At 43.3% G+C, this 19331-nt stretch overlaps 1 protein-coding gene across 1 annotated transcript; it reads left to right on the forward strand.

Moving 5' to 3' along the window:
* The first annotated feature begins 756 nt into the window (after nucleotides 1-756).
* arhgef19 (Rho guanine nucleotide exchange factor (GEF) 19) lies at nucleotides 757-19294 on the forward strand. The gene is made up of 16 exons (XM_085260487.1): nucleotides 757-1096; nucleotides 11806-12514; nucleotides 12611-13105; nucleotides 13697-13829; nucleotides 13912-13997; nucleotides 14099-14355; nucleotides 14449-14609; nucleotides 14719-14871; nucleotides 15123-15252; nucleotides 15404-15478; nucleotides 15567-15656; nucleotides 15747-15910; nucleotides 16833-16991; nucleotides 17080-17159; nucleotides 17249-17353; nucleotides 17477-19294. Exons 2-16 carry the CDS (start codon nucleotides 11827-11829, stop codon nucleotides 17629-17631), a joined length of 2931 nt encoding a protein of 976 aa, XP_085116613.1. The 5' UTR covers nucleotides 757-1096; nucleotides 11806-11826; the 3' UTR covers nucleotides 17632-19294.
* Nucleotides 19295-19331: the final 37 nt, after the last annotated feature.

Genomic DNA, 19331 nt, shown 5'->3' on the forward strand with positions numbered 1-19331 from the left:
ACATATGTGTGTGTGTGTATATATATATATATATATATATATATATATATATATACATACATATATATATATGTATATACATGTGTGTATACATATACACACATGTATACGTATGTATACATACACACACACACTATTAGTCGTACTCGTACTCCCACTGATTAGTACACCAATGTCCCGAGTTAACCCAACTCACAACTGCCATTCTTTTTCATGTTTGGTTGTTGAACATTGCTGATCCCTCTATAAACGGTTCAAGCGTTCCTTTGCAGCTTCTCTCCGTTTCCATCTCGGAGTCTGACATTTGGTGAAAGCTGCATGCAGGCGTGCGCTCGCTCCCGCAGCCAGAGGCATTTCTAGCAATGGAGCTGCACGCACAAAATCCAACATGCAAATCTCTGCCTTTCAATCCCCATGTGCAAATCTCACACATTAGGATGGTTCCCAATGCATGCACACACAAAAGTAATCACTTTTCTGATAAAGTAGATACCCCACTGCCCTCACATTCAGAGTTTTTAGTGGTTCAACACTTCCATAGAAGTGCAACCTTATCCTTCCAATTTATGTTCCCTTTCAATCTCAGGGCAGGTGCTGAAATGGCAAACTAAATAACTATCAGTTTTATAGAACGGGCAAGAGAAGGGGAGGAGAATAAGAGAAAATAAGACAGCACTTCCCTAACAGTAGCTGTGTGTGTGAGAGAGGGAGAGGGAGGGAGAGGGAGGGAGAGAGAGGGAGAGAGAGGGAGAGAGAGAGGGAAAAGCAGAGGGAAGGGAGAGCAGAAGAGCTTAGAGAGGGGATCTGCATTGCAAGTAGCTCTGAGTGCAGCAAGCGGTGGCTGTTTTTTCTCAACCTGTTTTTGTTTTTCTGGAGAGGGGAACAAGAACAAGGAGAAGATCCGAGCGGAGGAGTGCAGTTTATAAAAGTCCAGGCTGTGTCTAAAGCTACAGGGAGGACGAGGGAGGAGAGAAGCCGGGAGGAACACAAGGCAGCAATGGATAACAGAGTCCAGTCTGACCCTGGGATGGCCTGGATTCACACACTGCTGCTGAACTCCATCCAGCACACACATTAGGCTGCTAACGCCACTGAGGTACAGTACTAAACATACACCAGCAATAACTCTGAAATAACAAATTAAGTCATGAAACCAACACACACATTCCATCTTGTCTCTGATATCAGACGGCTGCTGTGAGTGGAAGTTGAGTTGCCCGAGAGTGCAGGCTGTGCTTTGTGTGATACACTTGAGGAAAGTAGTGCTGTGCAGCTCGTCAGGTGCATTGCATAAATATGACAGCTTATAAACTCTCAGCTGGATACAGGAAGCACAGTCATGAGACGGGTTATCAGGTGTATTGTCTACCAACAAAAGGCGTCCATTTGAACACATTCTTTAAAGCCATGTGTGTGGTAGAATCAAGTTAATAGCTTAACCATTGTGCTGGCTTCCCCGCTTAGGCAAAGTCTTCAGATAGTCAAGTTACCCAACTCAAATTGATGCATGTATCCTGCCAGTGAGATTATTAGCTTCTGCTTTAATGTATTCTCTTGGAAGAAGCTGCTTCTTGCATCTGTAATGTTTCCAGCTGCTCCCTAGGCAGTGTAGACTAAGGTGAGCCTTGAATGTGATGGTTACAGTGGAGCAGTGAGTTGTTGCAGAGTGGGGCAGGTAAGTGCATGTCTGGAATATGCTGGATGAAGGGTTGTTAAAAACTACACAGGGCTGAAACTTGGCACTTCAGCTCAAACACGCTGCTCAGTTCTCCTCCTTGTTAGATTTTAGCATAATACTCAAATCCACCTCTGTGTTTGTGGCTCCTGGCTAAGAGCTTGTTACTAACCCTTCCCTTTTCTGGCTCCGTGTGCTTCGAAACGTGTGAGTGCTTGTATTAATTAATGCCTTCATCTGCATATGTGACACGAAGGGCTTATTCAAAAGCCCCAAACTGGCCAAATTGCTGACGCCGCTTCATCAGTGAATAAAACAGTAATGCACCGATGACATTTAATAGCTGGAAGCTGCTGTGTTTCTCTCGCTCACCCACTGAGAGAGAACACTCTGACTTGTTCTGAATGTCTTTCTACTATCATCAGCAAAATCCCAGGTGATGGCTGGCCCTCTTTCTGCTATCCTGATGACTAAGTGCGTTGTCATGTGAGTTGACGGCTGCCGATGATGATGGCGATGACGACGATGATGATGTGTATGGATAGTCTGGAAATTCATATTTTGACTGGAGCACAATTAGATAGTTGTGAGCGGTTTTGTGGATTATCTGATTTACTGCGGTGTGTTTGTCTCGAATGAGCCATATGCACATCATACGGGCAGAAAGTGTAAATCAGGACCTTGGACTGTTTTACTACACTTTATTACAGGCTGGAGATCGTCTCTCTGATAATCTATCTATCTTTTTTCTCATTGGAGGGAAAGAAAGATGTTTGATGACTGACTTGTTTTTCTTTCTGACTACATTTTTTGGTCTCCCAGCAAATGACTGAAGTTCTGATTTCACCCTGCACGCCTGCTGATATCACAGATTTATAACTTTGCTTGCCGCAGGAGCCCTGCCTTTCCCCAACACTTCCTCCCCCACACAACTGCATGTCTGCAGAGCACCTGCCCCATCACCTGCCACTCAGACACTGGCTGTCTGAGTGTGTGTGTATGTCTGTGTGTGCATGTGCACATGTTTGTGTAGGTGTGTGCAAAGTTTAGGAAAGCAATCCTGGATGCCACACCTCTCGATCCTCCCACCTCACCTATCCCTGCTAACCTTGCATGCAACTGCTTCCCTGTTTACCTCATGGGATTTATAGATGTTCACAAACATTGTCATAAGTGCCTCTGCTCTGGTTTCCTCACTCACCTGTTTTCCTTAAAAACTAGGCTAAGATCACTAAGCAGCACTGACTGAGAGCAACCTGTCATTTAACCATGAGTGACACTGATATTTTAAACTTACTTGGTCATGTTCCTTTTTTTTTTTTGGCTTGTGGCCTAAATAGCAGCAGTGTTAACAGCCCATAATAGCAGCCTTTTGCTCCTGCTTGTGTGATTTCGAGTTTCTTTGTTTGTCTCCTGCCTCAGCTTAGCGGTCAATTTCAGAGGAATGAGTGTGCCGAGTCATCCGGGGAATGTGGAAAAGTGTCTCCTGCGTATCATCTGGGGGTAGGGCGCCTCTCAAGTTGGACGTGAACTTGTCTTCAAAACCTGTACTCTGAAACAGGCCACCTACTGAGTTAAAAGCCTCTGCACTCAGTTAATAATGATAAGCAAGGAATTGGCTTTGATTTGTATTTAGAAACGTTTTTTTCTGAGGCAAGCAGGAGGCTCCAGCCTCGCTTTGAAAACATAAACTTTTTACTTTTTAGGCAGCAGTCCATGGCTCTGTCAGAGGGCTTTTTGGCCCATATACAAAGGTTAAAACCAACAGAATTTTGAAATCTAAACCCAGGGGCGATGTGTACAGAGCACTGCCCTGACTGCGTTGCTGCACACCTGTCTAAGACTGTAGCCCCAGGTTATTGACTTGGCCAGTGAGACGCATCGTGTGTTCACATTTGGGCTCGTGCACGATAATGCATTCTTGGGTTTGGAAGCAGTGCCCTTCATTAAAATGTTTTCTGCACATCTGTGCTCTTCAGGAAAAAAAACATAAACCAGGTGTTGCTTTCACATTCATCTGCAGCATGTCTTCTTTCCCAATTTAAAGGCCATTCAGCTCTCTTTCACACCCACTAATCCCCTCGATGCTGCTCGTATTCACAGTTTGGTTTTGAATAGTTTACAGCTTTAGCTCTCAGCTAAACACGAATCATTTCTGAATGGTCATCTCATCAGGCGTGCTCCACTTTTGCCTGATCACATTTCAAAACAACTTATAGCTTGTCCGTGCCTGTCCGCATGATAAAATCGAGGAGCATGGGTAGGGCTCGGTGCTGAGAGATACTGTAGTTAAAAGTGCAACAGAGAGCGTGTGTGCAAACACAGGAGCTGATGAATGCGAGAGATGCAGCAGCAGTTTGGTGTAAAGTAGGTCAAACTCTCGAGAGCTCGTGGCAAAAGATCAGATTAGGAATCAAAGTGCTCTGATTGACAGTTGAAGAACTAACAAACCCCCCATCCTCCTGTTCAGCAGACAGATGTAAGCCATAAACTAAAATGAAACCAATGCAGTTGCATGAATGGCAGTCAGTTATTAGAACTCTTCTGGGCTAAAAACAAAAAACAAAAAAAGAAACATAACATAACAAAACAACCCAGAGTAATAAATTGAAAGGATGTGGTTTGTGACAGGCTGGAGCCTCCCCCAGCTACCACTGGGTGAGAGGGAGGGTACACCTACAAGGTCGCCAGTCTGACCACACAGACACGGGGAGAACATGCACACAAAGACCCAGTCAAATGGTTGTCGAACTCAGGAGCTTCTTGCTGTGAGGCAACCTCTGCTCCACTGTGCCACTTGAAAACAAAATGTAAACTTTTATCAACAAACCAAATCATTTGTCAGGAACTATTTTCAGCTGTGGAGTAATCCGGATTAGATGTTTGAGTATTTAGAGCAGTATATGTAGGACTGAGTTTAAACTATAGTTGTACAAAAGGGTTAGGTTTGTGTATGGGATTTTCTATGCCCCCTGAATGCACCATCGGGGTGCATGTCCGCAACTTTAGTTCAGGGACAAACGGCAGCCGAACAACGGACAGTGTGTGCGTTCATAAGACCAAACCACACACATACACACCCACACACACTCTCTCGCCCAGCTGCGGGCACATTCTCAATTGGAAATACAAAGAATGACAACTTTATTCCTGGACTCTGCCTGTTTGTTCCTCTTACATCTGAACATTTGCAAGTGTTCTGACCCGACACTCTGAAGTGATTGCTGCCAGCTCAGATTTCTTTAACCCTTCTGAACAATAGTGATTTGCTTATGTTTGTAGTAATGAATAAAGACACCCAGGAGTATCAGAGTACTGTGTTTAAAATATTTTTTAGCATGGAGGAATATGTTTTATCAGCCTCTGGATATATAGCATTGGGGTTTCTTGCTAATATTTTAAGGTACAGTGTAAAGTGTCCTGAACTTCTTCTGTGAATTGGTGCTCAAATTAGCTAAAGAGAAAAAATATATAGGATACTAGCATTAGCTAGTCAGGTAAGAGAGTCAGTTAAATCTAATATGTATGAATATCTAAAGGCATTTATCTAGTGGTTGGAGAAAAAGAAGATATTTGAAGACTTGATGATATGTATAATGGAACGTTTACTATAAAAACGACATGCTTGCTGAATTTTAACTAATCTGATTGGGTTTAACTTTTCATATCTCCGCATAACCTGCTAAAACAGCTCTCCTTTTTTTCAAATCTCATTGCATTCTGATAACCATCCTCTGTCAGAAGGTGCTCATTATCAGATTTTCTGGATTTACAACCTGTTGGATCTTTGGCTCTCCATCTACATGGTAGCTTTTGCGACTCCTGACAAAGCACCATAATTAGATCAGGTTATTTCCATAAGTTTTGTCAATAGCTCCTTTGTGTCGTTGCTATCCTGGCTGCGTGTCTCTTGTGCATCAGCTTATCTGACTGCAGTTGTCATGGCGGATGAGTGAAGCCGGGAGTGGGGGGCAGGAGAAAGGTTAAAGGTCCAAAAGTCTTGGCGTTTATGCGTGAGATGGTCGCCATTTTTCCAGGCTGTTAAATGAGGGTTCACTGTTTGTTCATCTCTGCTAGCAGGAAGCCCACTGGCCGAGACAAGGTTAGAGAGGGCCTCTCTACATGTTGTCGGTTTCAATTAAAGGCTGGGAGCCCCTCTCTCTGCCACACGCACACAGACATTCAGGTGTACCTTTTGAGTTGTAGCTTTGTGTGATTATTAGCTGGGTTGTCAGCATGCATCTTCATAGTGTCCCAGTAGGTCATGGGTAAGTTGCCTGAGGCTTTAGGGGAGGATTAGGAGAACCCACACCATGTGTAAACATTTAGGTAACCCTCCCACTAACACCACCACTACCAACCTTCTCTGTAGCCTCCGGGGTACTCACCTGTCGCCACTGGTGGAGGCTGGAAGAAGAAGTACGAATACCAAGAAACTAAACTGCCTGACCTAAAATTCACCCATCTGCTTTAAAACTGCTGACATGTTTGATCTGACAAAAGAAATGCTGATTAGCGCGTCAACCTGGACTACTTCTTTCACTAGAATTCAGCACAGCTTAATTTTGAAAGATTAAAATGAAACACCATGAATACCACCTTATTTTCCACACACGTGTCTGTGTTGCACATTTGAAGCGGTGCACAAAATAAACCTGAACTGAGGCAAATTTCCATCAGTGCGGTTGAATTAATTTCACCTTAATTAAATGCATATTTTAAGAATCAGCCGGGAAAGTGCAACTGCACTATAGATGCGTTATCAACTGTAAGCAATCAGAAAATACTAACAGATAAATAGCAAAACACTTTCTAATGATTTAAGCCGTCATAATCATCCATAAAATGCTGTTTTTAAAACTATGGTAGCTGCACTGAAGCACAAGGTTCAATTGCAACATTAATAACAACTCCAAAGGCTGTGGTTTCAAAGATATTTACTCATTTGCTAAACATGCCTACCTCTGTAATATTCTGTTAGATCTAAATTTTCTCGACAAGTTCCCAGCTGCCTTTAACTGTTCGTATGCCAACGCATCATAATTTGCATCAAATTAGTCCTAGTTAGACATGGTTTTTTGCTCTACAGCAGCTTGTAGGATCTCATCAGAACTGAACACGCTGTGAAATATGCTGTTGCAACAACAGAATACTGCATCAGACGCTTTATGCTTTCCATTTTGAAAGCTGTTTCACATCTGTCCCAGCGCTCAATGGAAATATTTCGAAGAAAACAGAGAGCTGAGGAAGGCGCTTTTCCCTGACGCTGAATGATGTCACGTCTTGTCTCGGCAGACAGTGCTGTGCTCTTTAGCCTGCTGCTTGGCAATTAGTGGTCCGATGTGACCGAGCTGAACTGCGATCTCACACATACACGTGAGATGGTCGCACCACACTGCCAGGACACTCCACGTCTGTCTGACCAAACACACTGAGGACGGGCAGTCATGGAAAAAAGTGTGACTGTGTGTGTGTTATCTTTTCATTGTGCCTGGTTATTCATATTTCTGTCATAAGGCATCGTAACGCTGCAACCTTAAAACCTTAAATTATTGTATTTTATCACTGGCGCCTCTTATGGAGCGTTGTGTGGGTTGCAGCATCATAGCAAAGCAAAGTGTGCATTGGCCTGAAGGTTAGGAAAGTAAAGTGTTTATACTGGATCCTGATGATCAGGATTAGTTTATCTTAGTTTATCCATTCAGCCTGGCAGTGTTTTTGTTTTAAGCTCAGTTTAGTTTAAGCTGGATTCCACAGTGGCTTTAATCATTTATTGTTTAACATTTACTATATAAGCAAATGCACACTATTGTAATCTTTGCATTCTTGTAAATAACCATATGAACATTTTTTTTATTGCTACTATGTCTGTGTCGTTTTTTTAAAAAGCCGCTTTTATCCCTTGATGTTGGTTGACGGAGAGTCACTAAATGACAAAGTATCTTTATCTCTATTTATTGTTTTTAGGGTTATTTTTGGTCTTTTTTAGTTATTATAAAATGGGGCGCATTTATGGGGGGAAGATTCAAAGCTGTTCAGAACATTTGATAGAAACATGAGAGTCTGTGAAAGCAGCAGACCCAAAGTCGTGTAGACACCAGTCCCACAAACACAAATGCACCAGATCCTCACCGCGCTGGTGATGAAACGCTCGGTATTTTTACTTTCTTTCAGTTTGTTTGGTGAGTGCAGATCATCATTTCAGCTAGTTTCTATTTTTTGTTATTTTTAAAATGACTAGATTTTTTATTTTTATTTCAGCAACTGAAAGTTTTTTACTAAACCTAGTTTTAGTCTTACTCAATGTAGAGATTTTTGTTGGGGGGTGGGGGGTGCGCCTTTATCTGACATATTGAGATAACACATTTCCAAAGAGCTAAAATAATGTACATTTTTAAGTGTTATCTATTTTATCTTGACTAATCATCAACACGCTTTATTTTTCCTAGTTTGTGATGTTAGACGACATTGTCTGTTTCCGGCCAGGGAAATGGCATCAGTGAAAACTTTTTTTTTTTGAAGAGGCTAGATCTACTCTTATACCGTTTCTTAGTTTTATGATCCCTGAAAATAAAAATCCTTTAGTTTTTGTACTTTTGGAGACCACAAGCTCAGTCTTCGTGGGCTCAGATCAGCGTTACTTCTTTCAGGCTGCGATTAATGTGCGTTCAGCTCTCTAGTGAGTATTTACAGACGCAAATGTGGAAAAGACTTAAAATAAATTACAGTGCCTGTGTTGATAGCTGGATTACTTTGGCTGTTTATTGTTGTCAGCTAGCCAGTTAGAAAAATCCCGTGGAGCTGCACCATGGCAGAAGGTAACTTTTGAATCCAAGTGGGAACTGGGAATGTATACAGCGGTTGCCGTGTTTTAGTAGATCAAAGGTCAATCACAGCGAGATAACAGCAGTAGTAAGTGCTGCGTGGGACGGGTTCATGTTGATGTTTGAATAATATCTTGATCACCAACAAGTTTGTGATAGATTTGCTTACGTGCCCATTTAAAGCAGTGCTACCTTTATACACCCTAGCATTAGTAAAATAAACAGTGTAGACATGTACATCTTCACTGTCAAAAACCACAAACAGCTCCAGCAATGAATCCATTTGTTTTAAACTCCCAGCAGCAAACATCAGACAAACTTTAATTATGCGATTACACAGCGTTTTGGCTCTGTTGACGTGCTGAATCAGCAATAGATTTATGCTCATATTCCTGCGCTTATCCCCATTAAAGGATTATTTTGAGACGTATCACAATTAAAAGTGCTCCCCGTTTGGCTGCTGGCATTAAATGCACGCCACAGCGCCACTCATTAACTTCTGTATGCAGACACGCTGTCTTAGAGCAGCCTAGTGAAATTACAGGTGGGGAAACACTGGCAGCAAAGTCCACAACAGTCACAAAATAACACCCTGCTGTGACAAGGGAAATTACACGTCTTTGGAATTGAAATTTTAATAGTGCATAGATATAATTGTATCAGGGAGAGGAATGCGCAGCACATGTAATCGGATGCTTTCATGTTTTGATAAAACACAGCAGTGGGATTTATTCTCAGCTCTTTAAATCTTTCTCTTGGTCAAATGAAAAGATGAAACTAATGCGCTGCGCAGATTTATGTTACATTTAACGTGCTGTTAAAGGCTTATGTGAACATTCATTCATTAGGATAGATTATTTCCCTTATTTGCTAGACAATGCACTATAAACGACAGCGGTAGAGAGGGTTTAGCTAATACTTGACATACACTACAGCAGGATTAGAGTATAACCAGCCAGTAATCACATGCAGATACCAGTAAGCTGGTGTCATTATGCAGCAGTGGTCGAGATGTGTTTATATGGCTCAGTGGCTGCACTATATGAGTGGATCAGTATAAGCAGTTCCCACACCCTCTCAGGTGTCCTGTGCTCAGGGCGGCCTGGCCCAGGTACACAGATAAAGGCTGCCTTTGTCTGCAGCGGGGAACAGGTAACCATTTGAGCCTGCCTACCGTGTGTGTGTGTGTGTGTGTGTGTGTGTGTGTGTGTGTGTGTGTGTGTGTGTGTGTGTGTGTGTAAGAAAGAAACAGAGAGATAGGATTGACTGGTCTGCCTACCTTTGCCACAAGAACAGGTGTGGCTTTTCAACGGCCTCATATTCACAGCATACACATCTGCGCTCAACAAAAAGGAAGGTAAACTGTGATTTCCAGTCCGTGATTCTCCAGGCAAACAGGCAACATTACAAACATACTCTCAGTGAAAGCACGAGTGTATGCTTTTATCCACTTAAGGGACACTAGGCGCATGCCAATTACAGGTACTCAGGTTAATGGGATACATTAATGTAAAATGTAAGCTTCTCGTGAACATTTGCAGTGTGAGAATGATGATTAAACTCTAAATTACAAAAAAAACATCCCCAAATTAAAGGGTATAATTTCTGGCTACAGAGAGCCTGCACTGTGTGTGTGTGTGTGTGTGTGTGTGTGTGTGTGTGTGTGTGTGTGTGTGTGTGTGTGTGTGTGTGTGTGTGTGTGGGCTGTTGTGGAAAAATACCGATAGAAAAGTTTGTCATACAGTACACTATTTTTGCACTCTGTGAGTTTACAGGAGTTTAAAATAATCAAGTGAAGCTGGATAGATTTAAAATTAAACATGCAGGCTAACATATTTTATCCTGCAGTGCTAACAAGTTATGCTGCAAGATATATATTTTTCATGAGCATTCAGTAGTTATCTTTATTAAAAATGAACAAAAAAAAGAAGTGACTGAAAACAAATGTGGCACAAATGTGAGCGTGCATGTGTGGAAAACGGTATTAGTGCTTGCAAATTTGTTTGCTACGTACAGTTTAACCAAGTGCTTCAGCCACAAGAACATATATTTAAAAAAAAAAACTTGACCTGACAAAGAAATTAACTTTTTGTTATTATTGCCAAGAAAACAGAAGAATCTGGTGTGCTGCCATCGACAGCAGTGTGATTATGCCAGAACCACATGCCTAGGTTCCTGCGAGGATGTGACTTGAATATAAAAACTATTTTTTAATAATCCCTACCTCTATATCCCTCTGTGTGTGTGTGTGTGTGTGCGTGTGCGTGTGCTGTACGTTCGTGTCTGCCTTATTCTTTTCCCTAGGTGTTTAGGCCAAAAGTTGAGGATTACTTGCCCAGGAAGCAGTGTAAGCAGAGACAGAGCTCCACTGGTGTGTGTGTGTGTGTGTGTATAAAGAGCCTGTCAGGAGAGCTAACTTTATGACCCGCTGCTGTGTTTCAGCAGACACTCACTGTAAATAGTCAATCACTAAAGGTGCCTGCTGAAGACAGCAGCTGACAGGAAGTCAGAACAACAACCAGACTGACAGATGAGTGTAGAGCTCAGGTGAAAGGTGAGAGTGCTGACGATCTCTTCCTCCGTCTGTTCTTCTGTTGTGGTATTCTGTCTGGAGCTGCAGTGTGTGCACGTGTGTGTGGAGATGTTAAGTACAGGGGGTGAATGCTGTGTGGAGAAAAGTCCTTTAATTAGAGCAGGAAGACACTGCATCAGACTTAAATGTGCGTGCGTGCGTGCGTGTGCGCGCATGTCTGCACATGTCAGTTTCAGGGTCCTTTTTCATGGAGCTGTATATGTGCCTTTATCCTGCTGCACGAGTTGTAAAATGTGAAGAAAGGGTTTTAGAAGGTCGTTCTTGTGCCACCTCCACACAGTCGGCATCCATAAATGATCTAAATGGTTTCACAAACTTCCAGAATTTGGACTGCTGCTTATTAGAACTGAAAACACCGAAACACTCGATCGATTGTTAGGAATCCTCTGGCGACACTAAGCCAGGCTGCAAACACTGAGCCGCGTCCGACCATGTTCGATTGCAAGATAAGTGGTATGCTGCTGTAGTCATTCTGTCCAGCAAGGTGGTTGGAGGAATTATGTTTGCTCCATGTTTTTCAGATGTTACTGCAGAATTAAATGCTATTTTTTAGGCAGTTCTAAATCCTGAATGTAGATTTTCTAAATCCTTTTTTTATCCAGTCCCTTATGAGCCACTGTTTACCAAAGCTATTAACAAAGTTCCAGTCTGCAGCTCATTTGCATTTGAATTAGAAAATAAGAATTTGTGATCTTCCCTCTCTTCTTTTTTAGCTCTCATGTGCCCGTTCAGCGATGCTCCCCGGGTATGGGTTCTCACCTTTGCCTGACTTCCAGCCTCACCTTCATGCCATTCGCTGCCCAGGAGAAGCCCCCAGCATGTGGATCCCGGGCGGCTCGGCAGAGTCCCAGAGTCTGAGTGAATCCACCGAGGACAGACGTCTCATCCACATGTGTCACCACAAGCACGTTGCTGTGTGCCAGCAGGAAACGCTGGCCTTTTTTGAGCTACAGCCAACAGCGACTCACAAATTAAATGGTTTTGGCTCCTCGAGGCCGGCCATTATACCACACGCACAGTGCACAACACACTCGCAGCATCTGAATGGTTGCAGACAGACGCTAAACGAACAGAATGACACATGCAGCAGAGGCCGCAGGACAGACAGCGAGCGTGGAACAAATCTGAATTCGAACTCCCCCACACTCGCCGCAGGTGACGGCGAGCTTGAATGCCAAAATGGCAGCAGGACTCGTTCGCAGGAGGAAACTGAAAAGCCACAAACGGTCACGACAGTATGTCGTCCTCTCCACGCTGCTCTTAGCCTCCCTCTATCGTTCCCTCTGTCCTCTCTGTACACAAACAGAGACTCCTTGGAATCTCAGCTACCGTCGTCACCAGAATGTCCTGGCATTCAGGGCCCAGACTCCTGCCAGCCTCAGAGGAGAACATCACAGGCTTCCCTGAAAGAGAAATCCATCCGTGAGTGTAAACCTTTTGTTTGATTTGGCAAATTAGGCTCTAAAGCTCCTTAACATTCTTTCTTCTCATCTAATAAAGTAATTTTCTCATGCGCAGGGAGAAAGATGCAGGTTTATTCCCCAGACAGTCCGAGTGATGAATCGCTCAGCAGCCCAGTCCTGGAAGCAGACTACATCTTTCCTGGACCTTTTGCATCTTTCTTAGAGGAAGACCTCAGCGGAATATCTTCACTAGAGACCATTTCAAGTCCCTCATCCACAGACGGTGCTACGGATCTCTCAAACACCAGTCACGATGATATTTTTAATCTACCCGAAGAACCGTTGCAGATAATAGAGGACTCGATGCCATGTGTAGGAGAGGTGAGTGGCAGCATGGACACATCGATCGCCACGGGTGGAGGGAGCTCTTTGTCACGCACCCGCCAAGGCGACCAGGAACGACGGCGCTTCTCAGCTTCAGAGATAATATCGAGGCTTCAGCTATCGCAAAGGAAGAACTCCTTCACCTTGAAGCTGGGGAAGTCGCTCTCTGCTCGGGTAGCCTCCAGGGACAGACAGAGCTCCAGCAACCTCAACCCCAACACCGACTGTGAGTAGACAACAGTGATGGATCAATCAAGAGTTTTCCAAAGCAGCCCAACGGATTATAACAGATCAGTGAGACAAATTAAAGATGACTTAATAAGATGACTACCACAGCATGCTGCTTGGGGCAGTTTATTCATTTACTTCTTCCAAAAGTTTCAATCTTAAATGCCTATTAGAAATTTAGCATTTACTGAGCAGAGGCAAGAGTGACCACAAGCTGCAATGACTGCAGGATTCAGCCACATTAAAAGTTCTGCTGTGCTTTAAACTCGAGGGGTGAATGTTAGTGGAACAAAGCCTAACCACTCAGGCAACAATCATGAAATCATCATCTCTAATAACTTTGCTATTGCTGCCAAGCACCAAGCACAGGCTGACTGTAGAGTGTACAAACTGACAGTGATAAATAGCTTTTCCTATGTTCTCAGAAAAGAAGCCTCAGGTTAATCCTTAGTGTAAAAAGTCATGAAAAAGAAAGTACAACAGTTCTTTGTCTCCTTTATTGCATGCGGTCTATCAGAGTAGGTCTCAGAAGGTCATGTCATAAATGCCATAAATCTCACATCCACTATCTGCATTTCATTCTCCTAAGGTAAGTCAAACTCAAAGCAGCGGAGCTCAGGAGGCTCCAGTGACAGCGCTCCCCAGAGTCCCGTGGGACCAGCACCTTCCTTTCCCAGCAGTGACAATGGGATGCCTTTGCAACGCTGGAGCGCCAAGCTCGGGTAAATAGTAGCAAAAATAGTGCTACTTAAAATCTGTAAAGAATAAATCAAACATAGAGTTTCATTTCCCATCGTTTCGCAGAATGCGTAAGAAATCCATAGAGGAGGACCTGAACACACATCCATCTGTTCCTAGTTCAAATCGACTGTCACGGTTTTTACCCAGCTGTAAGTTCGCTTCACTTACTGTTTGTTTTTTCCAAAACTGTAAGACAATCTTTACAAAGTCTTACCTGTTCTTTCCTGGAACAAACTTGCTCTTTTTGCAGCGATTCTGTACCAGGAATACAGCGACGTCGCCATCAATAGAGAGATCCAGAGGCAGCAAGGGAAGGAGCCGGGCACAGAGGAGGAGGGGCTCAGGGAGGAGGGCTCTGATGGGATCCCGTCTCCATCAAATCTGTCCCCATCCAGCTCCTTTCGCTCATCGCGAGGCTCTGCTTTTGCACTGTGGCAGGATATACCTGATGTTCGAAGCAGCGGGCAGCTCGACAACTTCAGCAACGAAGAAAGGAAATTACAGGAGGTGAGTAAAATATTACGTTTCCGTCTCATTTCATCTCTATTTCACTCTTACTGCTCTTTATAAAGCTGAATTGCTGCTTTTATCTAAACTCAGGCAAAGTTTGAGCTGGTGACGTCCGAGGCGTCGTACATTCGCAGCCTGACAATCGCAGTGGACCACTTCATGCTATCACCGGAGCTCGCAGACTGCCTCGGGGCTCAGGAAAAGCAGTGGCTCTTCTCCAAGCTGCCCGAAGTCAAAGATGTCAGTGAGAGGTGAAGTAACACGCAGCTGACGTCCTTCTGTTACCCTGAGGTCGGCGTGTGCTAACATCTCCAGTATCACATCTCCTTCTCTGAGTCTCTCCTCGCTTGTTGCCTGTAGATTTCTTCAGGATCTGGAGCACAGGCTGGAAGAAGACATTCTCCGTTTCGATGTGTGCGACATCGTCCTGGACCACTGCCCGTCTCTGCGAAGGGTTTATTTACCCTATGTCACCAACCAGGCTTACCAGGAGCAGACATACCAGCGTTTGCTGTGAGTGTAGAAACACATCAGCCCCGGGAGACGTGAGCACACATCTGCACATGTGCTTGACCGCAGTGCATAAAGTCTGATTGTTGTGTGGCTGTCTGAGAGTGCTCTGGTGTATTTTCACGCCTGCATGACTTAACTTGCAGATGATTCATCTCGACTAAGAGCATGTTTTCTCAAGCTGAATTGGATGCTGGAATTTTGATTCACTTTCTCTGAAAGTCAATAAAACATTTCTCGCCCTGTCCTCTCAGGCACGAAAACCCTCGTTTCCCCGGCATCCTGGCTCGCTTGGAGGAGGACCCCATCTGCCAAAGACTTCCTCTGACCTCTTTCCTAATCCTCCCGTTTCAGAGGATCACGCGGCTTAAAATGCTAGTGGAGGTACACGCTTAAACATTCACTGCAGAATTCCAGTTGAAACCAATCATACGGAACTGCATACAGGATAACTCTTCGTTTTCCCCTGCGACATCACCACACAAAAGTATTGTTTACTCCTTGGAACATCTTCAAAACCATCTTTACTTTTCAGAATATCTTAAAGAGGACAACACCGGGTTCCCGAGATGAGGACACCGCCACCAAAGCTTTCAATGAGCTAAAAAAGGTGGTGATTATCATCTGTAATAGCCAGTTGGACGAGTACCAGTAGTGAGACATGACAGTAATCACCATGTTGGTATTTGTCTTCTTAGATCATCAAAGAATGTAACTCCAGTGTGCAGTCGATGAAAAGGATGGAGGAACTCATCCATCTCAACAAGAAAATCCACTTTGAGGGCAAGGTGAGGGAAGCGTTTGAAGGTTCCTCTTATTATCACATTTTTGTATTTTTTTTTGTTCATTAAAGCGGAGCCTGCTTCCTTTCTTTGTAGATCTTTCCTCTTATTTCCCAGTCACGTTGGCTGGTAAAGCACGGAGAACTCCTGGAAGTAGACACTCAGACAATGAGCATCTCTGGATCAAAGCTCAAGTTACCCACCAAGCCAGTGTACCTCCACCTGTTCAATGACTGCCTGCTGCTGTCCAGGAGGAAGGAGTGAGTTACATTCAGTGTGCACACAAAGAAAAGCTGAAATATTGCTCTAATGATGCATAACATGAAAAGTGCCAAAGGTGTGGCCAGAAAAATTCATCCATTTTCAGTAAACTGCAAGCGGCACACTGGCGAGGACCCCAGTTTGGGTCATTTCCACCGGTCTGTCTCAGGCAGTAGAAGTCTGTGTTGACAGTCTAACCCCGGGCCATGAATTCACGTTGCAGAGCCCCATAAATGTCGGGGTGGGGGGAGTCCAGGATGTGCTCCCGCCGCTTTGATTATTGAGATCTGGGGACTCTTTGACTGAAAGCTGCTGTTTGGTCTCTTGGTCTCATCAAGACTGATCACCCTCAGCATGAAAGTCGTCCCACTTTCACATCGAAGTTTAAGATCCCGTGTCAAAATGGAACAAATGCAGAGGGTCATAATAGGACTTCCGCAGAGCATTAAAAAGTGGTAAAAGTGCCAGAAGCGGCTCAGATATGCATGAGAAGATGATCTTAAAGGTGGTATCTACCTAGTTTAAAGGTGTTGTTTCAGTTTGACAATTTGGTGTTTTTCCCAGACCTTTAACCCCACAGTGAGGTGATCAGGTGACTCTATTATGCTGTAGGCAGCATTTTGCTGCCATAATATTGGTTCGATTGTCCCTTTACAAGGAAGAATCCCTGCAAATCATTTCAAAGTTGTAGTGAACGCTCTTTATTGAGGAGTGGTGGAGTTTTTCCAATATTACAGGCTACACCTGCACCAAATAGGAAAAGATTGCTGCTTCATTCCTTCTGTAGAGTACCAAAACCAAGTAGAATGGGTAGGTGGTGCTAGTGGTTCAACAACTTACTGAGATGTAGTTTTATCTATGAATTTGTATATACTGCTTGCTATTGATCATTATACTAAAATGACCCATTGTCCTTTGCAGTACATGGAAGTTTATGGTGTTTGTACACGCTAAAATCGGAGAGTTGAAAGTGAAGGATCTCAGTCAGAAGCTGCAGGGGATCTCAGGCTTCATCTTCCACCTACAGCTGTGTGAAGGCCAGCAGCTCAAACATCAGATTCTGCTCAAATCACACACCGAGTGAGTGTCATGTCTTTGTCAAAAGCTTCAGTCACAGCTGGACAAGTTAAGTTGTTTAACCGCTCCTGTCGGCTTTGTGTTTGCCAAGGAGCGGGAAGCAGAGATGGATCACCGCCATGTTTCCGTCTGACCCGCTCGTAGACATCGAGCAAGCCAATGAAAATGATGGTCAGTGGAGATCTATCAGTGCAGAAAGATTTAAGGCAACACTATTCACCTCCTCATTCATGTTCTCGCTTCGTGCCTTTTCCTATTAGATATATCGCAAGTTCAGTGCATCAAAAGCTACCAGGCTCAAGAGCACGATGAGTTAACACTGGAAAAAGCTGACATTCTTCACGCCAAGACAATTACAAGTGATGGTAAGAATCGGGCAGTCTGTTTTTTTTTTTTACCACTCCAGCCTGAACCTAAATGAACAGAACATGGATGCATTAAACACGCAGCTGTTTATTTGATGTCTAAGGGCTGCTGTGTTTCAACAGGCTGGGTGGAAGGCATCAGGCTGTCAGACGGGGAGCGGGGCTGGTTCCCCAAATGCTACGTGGAGGAAATCACAAGTCGCAGCGCGCGCCTCCGCAACCTCAGAGAAAATATCCGCATCAAATGTGTCACACAGAAACTGAAGGGAGAGCACTAACTCTTTTTAACTTGCAACTTGTCATGTGTTAAAGTTGCATTTTGAAGCTTGTGGATGATTGTTTTCTTTTTTAGATGGACGTGGGACCTCCGTAAAGTATGCAGGTGCTAAAACAAGCCAACGTGTTTTGATTGTTATCCCCGTGGTTGACATTAGCAGTTTCCTTTGGCACACTAGCTCCAGAAAGAGAGTGCAAAGCTTCTAATGCTCATTTTCCATTTGTAGTTTAGACTTTCCACACGTAAGACTGTAAACTACACAGGGGGATTACTTTATGCATGATTCGGTACCATTTTTACAGGCTGGAAAGAATGAAGAATGTGGTTTAAATATGTGCACGTTCATCACCAGAGGTAGTAAATGTAAGCATCACTAAGCAAGTCTGTCACTGTTTTTCTATCATGGCTCATGTGGGGCACAATCTTACTTTGGGCTGTCTCCTGGCCTCTGTGGGGTGCTGCAGGTTCACTCTTCTAATAATCAGAAATGTGCTTGATGCGGGTGCTGCTTCTGAGATGCCTCAGGACACACCACAGGCAGTTTTTTCACATTCATATCTTCACGTGATATACGATTTTTTTACCAGTGCAACAGCGCATTATTGCCATCTACACCCTAAAGTGATAAGAATTTGGTCAAACATGCTTACCTCTTTACTAGAGGATGATACCTTTTTATCTGGACATGATCTGCAGTACCCATGCTGTGATGAAGTGCTTTCAGGACGGTATTTTAGAAATGAAACAAGTCGTAGGGTTTAATACCGGTTACACTGTATCCACATATGTAGCCAAACCCTGATATATTGTGTGTATTCCTCTGTGCCATAGACTTCCACTTTTGTTCAGAATCCACTGGTGACATCTCTAATTTGTCAGTCGCACCATGACTGGTGCACAACAACATAACATTGAAACATCTACTCCTGTTTTAGTAACATCTGCATGAAGTCAAAGCCGCAGCGAGCAGCTGTTGACCTATAAAACCAGGAACTGAAAAACCTACCAGTTTCACCTTGTCGGGCATTTACATTAACCATCCATGTGGTAAATGTGGACGTTTAGCGTTACATGTAATCATTTTAAAAACTTTTTTGACCCAAATTAGCAATATAATTGATTATACCGTTATACTAGAAATACTGAAAAAAAAAACTGCTTGCATACACTAAGCACTAACTTGCGTATAGGTCTCCATCCTTCAAATTATTTTGTGTAAAAATTCACAAGTGACCAATAGCACAGTGTGACTGAGCTGAAAGCTGTTGTTAATGAACCACTTTAATTATGATTCCAGTGTAAATTCATCCAGCGGCACATGAAATGTTTGTAACACAGCTTATTTCTGTATCTCACTTCTTAGTTTTAATTTAAACTGTTGCAGTTGCAGTATGTGTATTTATAGTTACTCCTCTAGCTGGTTCCTCTCTAAGGAGATTCTGATGTAAATGTGTTTTCCGATAAAATGGGTTTGTGTATAAAGAGCAAAACGTTATGACTGTAATTTATATGAACTAAGATTTGACAAATACTATTGTATAAATATGACATTTGGAGTCAGTTTAATTCCCAACGCCACAGTAATTACAAGCGCTGTCAGACACTGGATGTTTTCTGGATTTCTGCACATTACTGTAAATGTTTTGCCTCTGAAATAAACAGATCCTTACAATATGTTGTTTGGAATTAAACTTTTTTAAA

This window comes from Mchenga conophoros, linkage group LG20, assembly GCF_057382185.1.
Source record: "Mchenga conophoros isolate Kocher_MC1m ecotype Shallow Benthic linkage group LG20, M_conophoros_male_GT1.1, whole genome shotgun sequence".
NCBI lineage: Eukaryota > Metazoa > Chordata > Actinopteri > Cichliformes > Cichlidae > Mchenga > Mchenga conophoros.